At 37.0% G+C, this 16,372-nt stretch overlaps 1 protein-coding gene across 4 annotated transcripts in view; it reads right to left on the reverse strand.

Annotated features, from left to right (window-relative positions):
• The window catches only part of CTNNA3 (catenin alpha 3), a 499,026-nt gene that overhangs the window by 64,884 nt on the left and 417,770 nt on the right, over nt 1–16,372 (reverse strand). For all 4 annotated transcript variants that reach the window (XM_065638800.1, XM_065638799.1, XM_065638802.1 and 1 more), the window contains one exon: nt 2,261–2,353. In XM_065638800.1, coding sequence (XP_065494872.1) covers nt 2,261–2,353 — 93 coding nt within the window. The remainder of the gene's footprint in view (nt 1–2,260; nt 2,354–16,372) is intronic.

Genomic DNA, 16,372 nt, shown 5'->3' on the forward strand with positions numbered 1-16,372 from the left:
TTCCCTATACAGATTCTTCATTTTACTAAATAGGTTCTAGGTACAAATCTTCAAATATCAATATCACATAGTGGTATGAAACAAAGAGGCCTTAAATCATTGTTCGTGTTTGGTGCAGCAGCAAATAGATTTGTTCAAACATTTGTTTAAAAGAAAATGTACGTGAAGGTTTCTGTCAACATGGTCATTTAGGTTAAGAGGGTATGTATCTAATTTAGTCAAAGCTATATTTTCAAATAATTTTTTTAGTAACGTGCCATTTATGGCCCTGATACTATAATCTGAAAACTAGGAAAAGTGTTCCCAAGTAAAGATACAGAATCAGAGTTTGTGGATTATATATTGTGTGCAGTACAAAGGAAACTGCATCCCAGAGGCACCTCTCCACAGCAATACCCCGTGTCTCTGATTCTTCATTGCCAGCGCCCTGCTCACAACTGTCCTCAGCATTTACTTCTTGCTTTGTGTAGAAATCTGAAAGCGTGTGTTATTTATAATTTTCTTTTCAAATAACATTCCCTTTAAATAAGTATTCTGGTTCATCTGAGAAATTATGAGCCATGTGTGAAAATGTGATCTTTTAAAGCTTTAGTGGATCTTTTGCTACTATATTAGGATAGTAAACATCTACAAACTACTACTAATGTTCTCCCAGTGAGGGAAAGCCTTCGAGTGACTTCATTATGGGCTATTTATGGAAATATGCAAGCACATCACCTGCATCTGTCCCGAACTAATCCATAGCATCTTATACAGATAATGTTTTGAAGGAAAACCTTGCCTTTCGTAACTACAATAGAAATCTTAGCCTGTAACGTGGGGGCTATGTGCTAACATTTACAAAGAGTAACTTTATTAGAGAAGGGCAGCTAGTATATTTTAATTGCCAGTTACATTTATTAAGTAATAACATTGTACGAGCTGACCTTTCACAGAGTTCTTACATTTCTCACAATATTTTAAGAATCAAATGACGGTTAATTAACATGTAATTGAAATACACATATCCAACACAAGTGAACAGCGTTCATTTTGGTTAGTAGTTTTTCATTAGTACTTAGGGTCTTAACGAAGAAAATATTTGTGTTTGGTGAATAAAAGAAAGAAGTGCTTGTTGAAAAGCAAATGTGAATTAAAATGTCATCTTCTTGACATAATTCTGTTTATATTGAAAAGTTTTGCTTTTTCCAACCTAGCTCTATCATTTATAATTTCCATTACAGGAAAAACACTAGAATCAATCAAGTGTGAGAGATCTATTACTGCCCTAGGTATTGAGCAAACAAGTAATGAAATAGACATTTCTGACCCCATGGATATTTTCACTTCAGAAAGTTATTAATAGAGTTTTGCTGAAACATCATTTAAAATGGAAGCATAAAGAAGATTAATATTTGCTGAATACATCAATTTTGCACTAAGAAACCTTTTTGTTACCTCAAAAATGTTCCCAGGGTCTTAAAAATGTTTGAATGTAAACAACAACCAGTAATGTAGTGGAGTCTTCAGGTTAAATGATGATACAAAAAGAAAACCAGATTCAGAACTTTGGAGATACAGAAATTGTAAGATACTGCATGAAGCTTTTCATACTTCCTCATAAATTCACTAATTAAGTCATCAAATGTAGAAAAGTTCACACATGAACACAGCAGGCACAGTCTAACTTGGTTGCTGTGGTGCTAAGGTTGCACAAGCAGCCCTTACTCTGCACAGTGCATCTGAACTTTCTCATACGTAGAGGCTGGTTTGGGTTAATACACACTGCAGGCTTCACTAAGACCCAGACGTAAAAAATTCCTTAATAATCTACCTGCTATTAGACCAAGCCCCATTTAATGAAACTGTAACCTGTTAGAATTTTTCTGTCTAATTTACACTGGTCATTGGAACTGGCTCCCCAGGGAAGTGGTCACGGCACCAAGCCTGCTGGAGCAAAAGATGAGTCTGGATGATGCTCTTAGTCGTACGGTTCAGTTTTAGGTAGTCCTGCAGGGACCTGGACTTGATTCTTATCAGACCCTTCCAACTTGAGATATTCTATGATTCTACATCTTTGCCATGTATTTACACTGTCTTTTTCTCTCTCAGGTCATACACATCATTTTATGCACTCTGCACATTTTCAGAAATCTATTAAGAGTTGAACTAGATTTTAATGTTTCACTGTATGACTTTAAGTGGCTTCATAGGAACAGTAATACAGTAGCATTTTCCCCCTTGTCAAATTGCTTTTTAAATAAACTGGTGTAATACCTACCCTGTCAGTCTTCCCTTCAGTCTGAATACTTGTACGGCTACGTGCATCATGGTCTTCTTCAAGGTCAGATACATCTTCTAGCTCCTCAGGTGTCTGGGGAAAAAACATGTAGAAATGGGTTATTCTCTTTTAAGGTTAGTAACTTTGATATTAACGTCAAACACACATTATCATTTGGTCCAAGATAACCTCTGACAACCATAAACTAGTCCTGTTCTAGCAGTGGCCTGGTTACTAAATGCCAACTAAAATCAAAACGGGTTGCACAGCTCTGAACTAGTTCAGAATAGCCATACTTTAATTAAAGCACTGACTTTTAAAGTTGGTACTCAGGGAAGTTATTTTTACTTAAATATTGTGTTATTGCTGCTAGAAAAGGTGTCTTACAAGAAACCTTTACATGACCAGGGTGGAGGCCTATGTTTTTAGAATGAAAATATGTTTCTACTATGTTTACAAATTTTTCTACTACTTTTCTTCACTGTCCAGAAATATTCTCACACCCACCCTCCCATCTCCACAGTAGATCTAGTAGTCTCTCAGAAGGTCTAGTATTTTGTCAATGGGAACAAGAGGCTTCAGAATCCTGCTGATTTCTGTTCCTACACTGAAATCAAAGAGTGCTTCAAGTCAGCTCTGTACTCTGGGAGGGGAGAGCACTGCTTCCCCAGTTTTGAACGTGTCACTTCTCAATTCCATCATGCAGCACAAGTTCCTGCACTACAAGAACAATTAAGTGGCCCTAATTTGCTATTTGTGTACATAGCATTATTCATATGCCACCGTCTGTTCCTTTTAGTCACCTCGGCTGCCATCTAAGCAACACCAGTTTATTACATGAAGATACACATTTGCATTATGATAATTCGCTGTCCTTTTCTGCTGTTGTGATGTTTTCTTCGGGCTGTGTGCTTTTTGCCTGTAGGTGGATAGGAAGAAGTAGTTCTTACAGTTATCAATTTATGATACCAAGTCATCTTGCCAACAAACGAAAATTAATCCCACAGCATTAGGTAAATACTTTTATACTTTATTGAGCATATAAGCCTTTCACAATCCTTAAACTATTATCCTTCAAATAGCTACTACATATGTTGGGGAAAATGTAGATTCTATTTTCAGCCTCCTCTCTTAACATACTCTCTCAATTCCTTCTCTCTTCCTCTCCATTGAATTTTTTACTTTTTTCTTTCATAAACTCCAAAACATGAGTGACATGGGTCAGTCTATGTCTTTTACTGTGTATACTGTACGTACTGTAATGTACCCACAGCTAAAATAATCTATTTTGGTAACACAGATTTTGGGTACTAATTTCTTCAACCATACGTGAGCAACTCCATCAAAAAACATTGTTAAATTTATGACAAGAGCAGTTTTCTATATGATCCAGGTCTTCACATTTATTTCCTCCTTCTCATCTAACAACATATTTTACAAAAAAAATAGTCTTCATTCAGGAATTCTGAATTTAATCATAAATAGTCAAAAAAAAGCATAATGAACATGGCTATATAAAGGACCCTAAATAAGACATTAAAAGCAAGTTTACTCATATTAACAAAACACTGCACAATGAAGCAGACAAAACTTTGGGGATTATGAACTACTTAAAAAATAATATTGGTTCTGCTGATCCAACAGGGCACTCAATAACTTTCCCTTATCAACTAGATTCAGATTTTGAAGAACTAAAAAGATATAGAACCAGAGTCAATATATAACTAGCAAGAGACCTACTACAGCTTGACATCTAGAGTTCCAATTAGAGGGAAATCCTGACATTCCTAGTATCCCAAAAGCTTGACGTGCCAAGAGAACCATGACAGATAACCCTACCAAAAGTCAGGCAGAAAAAAGCCTGGTCGTTACTTTTACCCAATTTTCAATCATGTCAAATGTAATTTTTTAAATCCAGAATCGCTGTATGTTCTCACCACCTTATTATTACTGTCGAATTATATATAAACAAGATCTGTTCAGAGGGACACTGTAGGGTTCTGTTATTTTATTTCTGGGTCCACAGCACAGCAATGGCACTACACTGAACTGAATAAATCCACTTGCACACATTCATATCCTTTGGGAAAGCACCTCTGTGGCCAGAGGGTGGTATATAATGCTAGACTTCAAGGTCAGCCTTGAAACAAGGTTGAAATAGCACTCCAGTGCTTCGAGAGCACACAAGTCAATTTGACTCACTGAACAAAATAATAATTTCTATGAGATATTCTAAGAAACAAAGAACTGAAAGCTGGTCCTCAAGCTGGCAGAAACAGAATGCTGATGGCGAAAAATACACCTAGACTTCCTCAAGAAAACAGGGAGGTAAGCAATTTTTGAGGCAAAAATGAGCATAATGCTATGCTGGTAAAGCAGGCAAAAGGAATATTTTATTTTCACACGAAGACTAACAGTGTGCTGAAGTCTCTCAGCTTTTGTCCTGGAATTAGATGTAGTAAGAATCCCACAGTAGCTGAAGGTGTTACCAAGCAAAAGTTGTTTGAAAACCTGCAGTGCGGTTGGAAAATCAGATTTTGCTGTGGATGGATATCCATGAAATAAAAATAACTATCACAAACTCACTTTAATTGAAACACAGACACTCTTATCAGAGAATCAATAACAGAAAGCGTATTAAAATGGAGTAACTTCAGCTTCTCAGGATTACACTGACCGGGGCCCTCAGGCAGGTAATAGCCTTGGTTCAGTGAGAGATTTAAAGAAAAAAATAAATCGCTTCCTTCTTAAAGCAAAACAATACTGGGTTACTACACAGAGAAACACATTGCGATTCTCAGGTTTTTCTAAACATTAGTTACATTTTTTTTTCCCCTCAATGATCATAAAGTTGGATTCATGATAGCAGGGGACCATTCCTTCCTCCGTGAATACATACTTGGGAATGTTAGACAATCACACATTTCCAGTATGTATTTTTTCCCTTCTATAAAACATGGAATACAAGATGATGTGACAGGGCAGAATGGTTAATAATTTTGAGACATTCACATTATTCATAAATGAATTCTAGGTCATGTCAGTAAGAGCTTTATACCATTACCACTGCACAACAAACTGCATAGATTTACAAAAAGATTATGTGAGGAGTCATTGAGGGAATTTCGTAGAATTGCATTGATACTATTTTTCTGTAATGTTAAACTACATAAATATTAGAGGTCTAAACAGAGAAACCTCAGAGAGCAAAGAAGACAGGAAAATTACACTAATGTAAGACATCTCTAAATGACGGTCTCAGGTAAGCTTTCCATAGATGAAAATATGAGTCTATTAGTCCGATACAACAGTTTCAAAGCCACAAGCTGTACAATAGAGATCTCCGTCCAGCTGCATCGTACAGGGATTCACTCGCCAATTCTTTGCTCGCACGCAGAATACTGGGTCAGAGTCTAAGTGCAAGAGGGCTCATCTCTGAGCCCCTCTTGGCCCAACTGTCCAAAGCTTTTTTTGCTTTTCAATAATGCATATGCCCTTTTCGGGTTGGTAAAATTTATCTGTGGCTGGGATGAGAGGTTTTCTGTAGAAAGCTCATTTTCCCAGCCAGAAGAGTGCACTCCTATTGAGTTCTTCCTAAACTATTTTCTCCGAAGTTCAGATCTACCAGGTTTTGAACCATCGGTACTACAAAATTCAGGAACGCAAACAAACAAACACACACACCTAAACCACCACAAAACCCTATGCAGTTACAAAAGACTAAAGGCAAAAGTTTCAAGCACAAAGTAGCTCTTGATTTATCAAACTTCAGATCATAAACCAGAATAATTTTCAGACACAAAGCACCAATTAAAAAAAAAAAAAAAGAAACCATAAACCATAAGAATGCAAACAACAGAAGTAGTTAATTCTTTTCTCTTCTTGGAAGCTGTTTTACGTAATTCACTGCAAAATCTGTGGTTTTTCATATTGCTTTCATGATCCACTGTTTCTTAAATAGCTGAGACACACGTGTATCTATTTCTATGAATGTTCCACATGTGAACACATGGATATTCCATACTGGGAAAACAGCAGTTTTGAATTCTACGCTCACCTTCAATGCCACAGTAAGAAAATGTCATTGCATGTTTGAACTGGTATGAACTACCAGGGCTTGTAACACACAGTAAGGTGCTGTCATCCATAAACAGAAATCTTGCACAGGAAGAGCAGCAGAGCCTGAGGACTGGAATAAGAACAATGGAAGGAATTTCAAAGTACTGTTTAAAGTCAACTATTTAGGTCTGTAAGATATAAAATGTGCATAACCTCCAACACTAACTGGGAGTCTCAGCAACTGCAAGTGACAGAAGAGTGAGAGAATGAATACAGCACATGAATGGCAAATTCACTATTAAGACATACAAAGCATGGAATTTCCAGTAAACCACGGAAGAACGCTGAAGTAAAATGAAGTCCTGTGCAAGACTCCGACCAGCAACAACCCACAAGCTCATGCGTGAAGCACAGTGGTAAAAAGAGTTTGGAAATAAATTCAAACCGGAAAATCTGGAGAAAGGTTTCCAGTGCTTCTAGGAGCAGAACTCTTGAACAGTCTCCCCTAGGAGCGCTGGAGGAGTGGAGAAACCAGTCATTAGCTGAAGCCTGAGCAGCCTACGCAGAAGCCTTGCAGCATCTGGCTCAGAGAGCAGAGGTGAGGCAGGACGGGACACCTGCCCCAGCCCCCCTGCCCACCATTCCAAGAGATTTCAGTCATTTGGGAAAAGCCTTTGCTGACCCCAATAAAAATGCATTCAAGTATGACCCTACCCATTTAAGACTATAATTCCATTACTACTGCTGACATGTTACAAAGTCCTGTGTATTCCTTTCCACATTTCCATGCTTGTAATAAATCTGCATTCTCAACGGTTTTGCTACTGAAGACTCAGGCTGACGACTCAAAACCATATGTATAGCCAAGTCCAGTATTGATGAATTTTACACCTTCCTGGTATCCAACTTGAGGCCACAACAGCAAGTCATCACGATTGCGCATGGGTGATTTCAGGCTATGAATTACCTTTTCATCTATGACATGATAAACGCTCTCTGATGATAAATCTTTTCATTTGATTTTCTACTACAGTTTTAAAGAGATAAATACAACGAGGTTATGGCCTTAGTCTTTAGATCTCTGCCAGTCTTTCCAAACTGAGTGCAAATGTGGTCTTTGTTTATTTGCTTTGTAATCCAAGCTTTGTAAAATGAAGTGTTTGATCAGGTTGCAGAGAATTTTTTCCAACACAAAGGCTTTTATGCAAACCCTCCTCAAGTGATTATCCAAACAACTTTATCTAGATCATTCTTTTTTAAAGGTCACATGCACTCATGAAACTATTAATCCCGCACATAAAGGGTCTCAGCTGTTAAAAAATAATGCAGAGCTAAGTCTGAAATCTCAAGATATGCAATGTAAATGGACAAAGAGACATCATGATGTGAAAGGAGGAAGCATCTCCTCTTATCTAACATTCAATTAAATGCTGACCTTTAAACTGTCATTATATGCTCTTATGCTTTATCTTATCTTGGTTTCAACACTCCCATCAATCATTCTTTTTCCCAAATGAATAATAAAATGCAGCACAGACTAACACCTTAACAGGAGTTAAGTTGATGGGTGATGTCTTTATTATAGCACTGCAGAGTTATTTGTGGAATGTAAACACCACAGTAGTGACAGAAAGGCTTGTATGGACTAGGAGGATCAGAATTTGTCTATTATGTTCTTCACTGAGAACACAATGGGTTTAAGGAGATTATCTATTCTACTCCGGACATTTGACTAATGCCAGTATTTTGAAAATTTTATCATGTCAAGCAGCTTGTCATTCAGTGCAACAAGCTATGGTAAATGTGTCACAAATGGGCCCTCTGCAAATATTTAGTCAGTGTCTGATATTTTTGTGTATTAGTCACAATACCATCGTTATTCCACGCTTAATTCTGCCAGATGTCAGGCTGCCAGAGTTTTGATGCACTAGAGGGAGAACAAGAAATTGCAAGCAGTATTTATTTTTCAGATTAATTTAGTAAGAAACTCCTGTAATTGTTGCTATCTATTCACTAAAAGCACTTAAAGTTTTTTCTAAAAGCAATTATTTTGAAAACTATGAAAACTCACATTATGTAGGGCAAATAAAAATCCTATGTTCTTAATCTGTCAATATTGTGACATCTCAATCTACAGCAAACACCATCCCCCCTATTCGTCATTAAAAATGATCATACATCTATTATTGAAATCTATTCTTGGCACTTCCCTTAAAATGACATCTTTTGCACACCACATTATTTGGGATATTATGAATATAAAGCTAAGAAATGATTAATTAAAGCAGAGGTCAAAACTCTGTCTTTGACAGCAGTATTGTCACCAACTGCTGGCAAGGAATTCGTCACCAAGTCATAGTAAAATCATTATCCTGCCACAGCCTGTAGACATTACAGATAGTTCATTTTCAAATGCAGGTGATAAACAGCTGATGTTTTAAAAATAATAAAGGCTGTGAACTCATAGCATGGGGTAAAAGTTACCTGATTACTTCTGGATGCTAGAAGGTTTAGTTTGCTCATTTAACAATATGCCAAATTTCAATATTCCACTCCAGGAGATAAAGACAAAAAAGGTAAGATTAATCACTGCTAGGAACAGCTAGACAGATCAACAGCCTGACTCCATGTGACAATTCCTGCTTTCAGTTCTCACTGAGCATACATTAGGATAACAGTCTTCTCAACAAACAGCCCGGGAGACAGAAAGCATGTGAGCAGAAGGGTGTAATGGAAAAGTTTAAAGTTAAATTTTTGAGAACTACCTTCTGAAAATCCTTTTAAAGTACAAAGTGTGAAGTTGTCACAGCTGATTAAGTTGGCACAGAGAGTTTTAGCACCTATTTTCTACCCAAAGTCACACCTCTTTTGCCGGAAACCTATATTTCAGCCCTGTTTTCATTCTTTCCTTTCTTGAAGTTTCGCTGTAGCCCTTGGAACACTGATGGCACTTTGTAGTTATGCCACTCTTGCATACTGCCAAGAACAATTTGAAGAGAGTTTTACTCCCCAAAATACTGACCTAGTTATGCTGTTGTAAAACCACTGAACATATCTTTAAAACTAAAAAGTTGAGGGAAACCTGAAAGCATGAAAAAAATCACAACTAGTAATGGTATCATAACTGTAAGGGTCAAAAGAGACAAGGAAGATAAGGTTTCTAATAGAGGTAGCAGTTTCTTACAAAATGAGCAGGATTAGAAAAGAAACTAAGATTTCAGAAGTACAAATTCTTTACCAGGTACCTGAAGACTGTCATGGGAACCTGAAAGCTTGTTTACTTTTTTCAGATATTTCATTTCAAGGCAGCACTTTTTTGGTATGAATTCTTTAAAAAGAAATAAAACACTAAGTAACTACAACAGAAAATATGACCTAACATAGCTATTACAATTATGTACCTTTGCTGCAACCAAAGTCCTTGTCTTCACTCCAACAACTAATACACAGCTCCATGTAAAGTGTATCCTTTTCTGTACCGCATCCATATGTATTAGAAGTAGTCTAAAACATCATTATTCTAGGACTGGCTAACTCCAAAGGCAACCAGATGCTCTACATTTTGATTCTTCAAAAAAATTCACGTTTCATCTTTTTTAAAAAAGGCCAGAAGAACAAACTGTTAAATGAATCACGTTAAAAGATAATATTAACAAAAATAACTCCCTTGGATAGATTAATAAATGCCTTAGCAAAAGATGGCCAATGATAAGTACATTTCTCAGACCGGAGTAGATGAAACGATTATCTACAACCTCAACATTTGCTCAAGTCTCTTCAGTCTCAACCGACCCTCTCTACTATCTGACTTGAAAGTAAAATATATCATCTTAAAACACATAACACTTATTCTGTCAATCAAAAATTTGTGCATAATTCTACAAATACAGAATGTAATGCACAGCCCACTTCTGAATGCACAGGTAGCACTACCGTCACCCTTCCCACACATTCCCACCAATGACTTATTGCTGAAGTATAAACTTCTCAGTTTTAGCAGATGTTCCTCCCAGACACTAAGAGAAAATTAAACGACCCTAGCCATGAATCCTGTATCCATTACTTTTATTCCTGCTTTCAATTATGAAGAGGCTTCTGATGCCCAGAACATGCATCCACCCACATTTAGTCACTCAGTGGCCAATAACTGTTCAACTGAGTGATCAGTGCCAGCTGACATGGAACTAAATAACCCATTAAGCACATCATTGTGCAAACCAGCCTTCATGTCACAAATCAGTAATTCGATCCTGCTTTAAGAGGCTGATAGCCTTTATTACTAAGTAGGCTTCCCAAGTGAAGCGAAATTAAATACTTCCCCCAACCAGCCCACAGAGAACATGATTTCGGGTCTTGTTTCTGAATGAATTATTTATTACATGATTTTGTGTAATTTTTATAGGTGCTAAAGAGAATCATACAACAGCAGCTGTTTAGTTACATGTACACTGTCTGTTATTACTGCAATAATAAATTTAACAGTCCACAGACAATTCTTGAGTTTGCATGTGAAATAATTTCTTTAATTTGGGAAGGTTTCATGACAAAGTTATGTGAAACAAGGCAGCAAGGAATATTCCCCTCCAACTCTAAGGCATCCAATTAGAAATTTATTCAGTTTGGTATTTTCCCTTTGTGTATTTTTTCACAATATGCATCTTTGACAGCCTCTGCTGGCCCATGAAATGGAAGGGGAGATAGTCAACATAACTGGCATTTACAAACAGACTGCCACAGATGAAAATGGCACAGACACAAGATCCTTCATATCTATGAAAATTTAACAATCTTCCTTATGAAAATTGGTTTTCTTAATGTCTAAACTGTATCTTCCCCCGTGTAGTCAGAGCTTATTCTCTTTGTATCCATTATGAACATGGAACACAGATTTTCTCCTTTCTTGTGCAACAACATTGTATGTAATTGAAAATGGCTATCATACCTTTCCCTGCTCTTTCCCTTTCTGTTGCTCTATTCACTAGGCTAATTAGGACTAACTCATTTGGTATTTTTCTCATAGGTTGCATTTTCTAATACTCCTATTATTCTAGCTGCTATAAATCAGAGTGCATTTGCTTAAACAACCAGGGAATTTTGGAGGCGCTCAGTGCTCATCTTGGAGCCATAAAACTCCACCTCCCTTATTTTTAACTAAGGTACATAAAAAGCAGAATAACTGCAGCCAACGGGAACTCAATAAAATCTTGCTTGGCTGCATAGGTGAAATCAGTCTTTCAGAGATCTCCGGCATTATCTGACTTGAACGGTAAGTGAACAGCAAGAACTAATGAATCTAAATAGGAATTAACCATAACCAGCCTAAATTCAATCAGTAACTGGAGCTGATCAGCAATATTTTTCTCTCATTGCAATGGATTTTAAAGAAAGTATTTCTTACTAGAACAGAATGGAATATGACTTTTTTCATGAGAAAAAAACTCCAAATCTTTGATAAATACTTGTTCGAAAAGTATTAATGAAATTCATTTGGTTTATCATTGCTGCTGCACATCCATAACTTCAAGGTTTTGTGCAAAGTGCTCAGGCACATTAGTAATTTCAGTAAAACCCTTTCACAGTCAAGTATTAGAACCAGATCTGGTTTTAAATGTCCTGGAGAAGTTTAATTTTGGCAATGAGAACAAATTTCCCTGATAAACTAATGCAGCTTTGGACATTACAGAATGCAGTTAATGGGGTGGCAAAGTTATCTCAATAGAGGAAGGGTTTGGAATGCACACAAATTCCAAACTTGTAGCATGTGCATAATTCCACCAACTTCACTGAGGTCTTTCATCCTAAATTACTGGCCCCCAAAAGCTTTGGTGGGAATAGGGCCCTGGTGTGTTGTCTTCTCCACAAACAAGAGCTGCGGGTCAGCAAGGATAAAGCTATACACCTTCCATGAATAAACTAAGCACACTTCAAAGTCTTCAGTCTCTGACATGAATAGTAGTTTGTTCATTTGTATTAATTTGCAACTCACAAAATATAAGGCAGTAGAACAACTGATGTCTGTCCTGTGAACTGGGTGAACCTGTATTTTAAGTAAAACAGAATACAACATGAAGCAGAACTTATGCTTCTATGAAATGGCAAAAGCCATACAGAGCAGTCTCTTCATCAGCGCCAATCTTTATATAGAGAGAACACAATGTGCTGCTAAAAGAAAGGAAAACTTGAAAGCAAACAAGCTGAGTAACAAGAGACATGGATTTATCAAGAATACATCATGGTAAAACAATCAAACTTACTTCTTGGATGAGATAATGCCCTTTCGTGGGCAGAGCAGCAGCAGTTTTTGTACGCTTTCACATGGTCTCCTTTTAAGTAAGGTAGAGAAACAGGTTCTAGATGAACCTCTGATGGTGTTTGTACATAATTGGTTAAAAAATATACTCCAAAATAGTTATCAAAATCTGTCCAACAAAATGAAAGGATTTATCAAGTAGAATTCAAGAGGCATCTGCACTAAGCCCAATATTTTCATGAAAACTTTGTACGATAAAGCAGAGTGGGCTTACTAAATCTGTAATGATACCAAATTATTGAGAGACTGTGATTGTAAAGCCAAAAAAAAAAGTAACAGAATCTTGACAAATGGACTGAGAATGAGGTAGCACAGTAGGAACAAATGCAAAGTACTGAATTTAGGCAGGAAAAATCCATTATACAAGAGATGTGAACTAAGTGGCTACGCAGGAGCTCTACAGAAAAGCATTAAGAATTACAGTGGATCAAAGGCTGAACAGGAAGCAGCAATGTCAAATTCTTAAAAATAAAGGCAACCAGATTGTTTTAAGTGATCTGCAGGAGCAGGGTCAGCAAGCCATAAGAAATAAGCTGCCAACTCAGCTCAGAGCTGAGGCCTCCACTGGAAGTCCTGTATCAGCTGCTGGGCACTGCACTTCCAAATGGAGATAAACCAGCTGAAGAAAAGGACCGCAACAAGGATGAGCATGATATGGAAAGAAATACTCCTTAAGTATCCAGAAAACAAGGAGGAGGAGACAGCCTTTAAGCTGCTGAAAGGAAACGTGTGAGTGGAATAGATTGCTTGAAGACACTGGGGAGTTTCCAGCTGTGGATGTTTCCAAGAACAGGTCAGACAAATGAACATTGGGAATTATTTGAAGTTAATCCCGATCTGCACAGGAAACAGTACCGATAGAGCACCACTGTGCTTGAACTACTCAGCTGGAACTGGACATGAAGGAAAGCGAAGCAAATGCTAGAAAACCTTCAAGTTTGTAAACACTGCTACTAAACTATTTCTTTAAAATCAAAGATACCTTGTCATGCACAGATTGCACTATGGAATACCTGCTGTTAGAGCACAAGTAAGGTCTTTATGAGAATGATAAATTTAAATACAAATCGACATATAAAGGAATGACACTTTAATTCTGATCAGATAGTGTAAATCCTGAGAAATAGATGAAAAACCTTCCAACAGTCATTGTGTGAAATTCTTCACTCAAGCAGAACACTACTGTTAAAATATAGTAGGAGTTATTATTCCTTGGAAGTTTAGAATGGGACTTGCAATATTTACTGTAATATAGAAACCAAACTTGAAAAATAGAATAGATCTTGCATATAATGAGTCAGAGATCCTTGATTCATACAGGAAAATCAACTTTGAAAACAGTGATCACATAAATGATACTCTAATTCATTTATATAAATTTATTTGCCTTAATTTCTAAGTTGATCAGACACCCAGTGAACTAGTCAGAGCCATTTCAATCATCCAAACTAAAATTTTCTCTTATCCTAAACAAAAAACATAGCTACTCATTGATTTGGTTTAAACTTTTGTGTGGTTTTGTCTCTTTTTTTAAAAATGGAAATACTAATATGTTAGTACGAATATATATGCAAGCAGTATGGATATTAAGGAGTACTTATTTGATGCAGTGCAGGAAGATTTACTATTGTTAATTAGTAAGCATCAAAAAACACCCCTACTTGCTAAATATACACTAGGAATCGTATAATGACGCATTATTCAGATATAGTGCATTAAGTTTTCAGAGAACCTCAACAGTGCTATTTACTAATTTTTAAGTGCTTGTTTTTAAACCATTCACAGCTTTCTAGTAGAGTATTCTAATACAGATAGAGGCAACATGAGAAACAGAGAAGGGAACTAAATCAGGTGCAAACACCTGGACGAGTCTGAGAGACTTGAAAATTCGAGATTTAAAAGAAAAGAGGGAGGAAGCTTACTCTCACAAATAAGAAATCCAATTCCAACTAGGGAGGAAAAGGGTAAAAGACAGCTTCAAAATGTTACAAGACAGGAAATTACTAGTCATGAATGCTCAATGAACTGCCATGCCAGGGGACCACATGGAGACTGGATAGAGGCTGAGATGGGTAAACGATGTCTGCTCACAATGCTGCAATGGCCTTTATCAGTTTCCCTTTTTTAATACCTTATCAACAAACTCCTATTTCTCCCTCATACAAAGTAATAAAGAGTCAGACCTTCAAGCAAAGTAATTGCCACAGTTTCCAGATTTTAACATAGTACTAGGCTACAGAACTGCCTTTACTCTTTGAAGCCTTTAGCAAAGTCATCTGGCCCAGGAGAGAATGGAAACTACTAATCATGAGGATGACAGTATTTTCACTAAAATTCCAACTGTTTTAAATTGCATTCTCGGCCTGTTCTGGATCCTGTCCTGGTTTGTCCAGCACTTCCCTTGGTTCACTTGATACGGGAAGGCATGGCAGAGTCGTGAATTTAACTCTGGAGATGAGGCTGAGGTGGACTAAACTCATGGTGCCACTTTTTTCTTCTTGTCTAGCTCAAATGACTTCCCTGGTGTGTAGATACTAAGTACAAAGACTGAAGTAGACTTCAGGGCATGTGAACATGGGTCTCTGGGCCTTAAACATGGTATTTAAACATCCATCTTCTAATCTACATCCCTATGTCAAGGCAGTTTTAATGTCTATGTCCTTAGTTCTAACAAGAATTATTGAATCGGACTACTGTATTATACGATTTCCACACATAGTTTCGTATCTTTAAATTTCATACGTGAGTACAGTATTTATTTTAGCCAAGATAAAAATCATAATTCATGCATTAGTTACCCTTTTCCAAAGACAATGGCACCCTGTGAGAGTTCCAGTTTTCATGCGTTACAAAAGACAACTCTTACACTACCTTAGTATCAGGCATGAGAAGCAAATCTGCATACAAACAACATGAGACAAACTGCAATGTAACAGCAGAGAAAATGGAAAAGGAATGAAAAAAAGGAGGGGAAGGAAAAGAAATAAAGGGGATACAAACAAAAACATGACGTGAGGCAGGACAATGCATAGCTATGCCTGTGTGCAGCACCTTGACTGTTCAAAGAATACTATCCTGTGTTTTCATGGTAAGCTATTCATGTTGGGCATTGGATGGTCCCTGATACGGATTTCAACTGCTTTTTTACTTTCTCTTTGTGGAGGATGGTATTTTTTTGCAATTAATAATGTTCTCCACTTGTTTGTTTGGTGTTTTTTTTGCTTAGGCGGTAGATAAATCTCTGAGCTCATCAACATATCCAAGAATAAAGAAAAAAGGAGCAGAGATGTATCACGGCCTAGAAGCCAATTATTCCTGGTAAAAGCTGCCTGCCCGACCTCTGAGTTATGTGGCAATTCTACAGACTATGTAAGAGTGAATCATTCCATCTCTAAATATCCAGGCTACAGATAATACTTGCTACTGTATTTTCTGGAAGAGAAAAATATCAGGAGAAAATGAATGTTTTTATTCATGAACTAAAAGCAGCCTAAAATTTCATCTGTATTTAACTCCACCACTAGAGAAACGTGATCATATTATAAGGGTAAAGCAGCCCTATGAATTATAAAGCTAGTATGTTTTACAAATGCATGGTGCAACTTCATATACCAAAAAAACCCAAACAAAACTAACAATACAGCAGCAACACTATCAGTCAGGATAATATTTTCATTCAGGAAAAAATAACTCCCTTCATGCACATCCTTTCTGCAGTTAAAAGGCAACTAGGGTGAGTCATC

Source organism: Caloenas nicobarica, chromosome 7 (genome assembly GCF_036013445.1).
Source record: "Caloenas nicobarica isolate bCalNic1 chromosome 7, bCalNic1.hap1, whole genome shotgun sequence".
NCBI classification, from domain to species: Eukaryota; Metazoa; Chordata; class Aves; order Columbiformes; family Columbidae; genus Caloenas; species Caloenas nicobarica.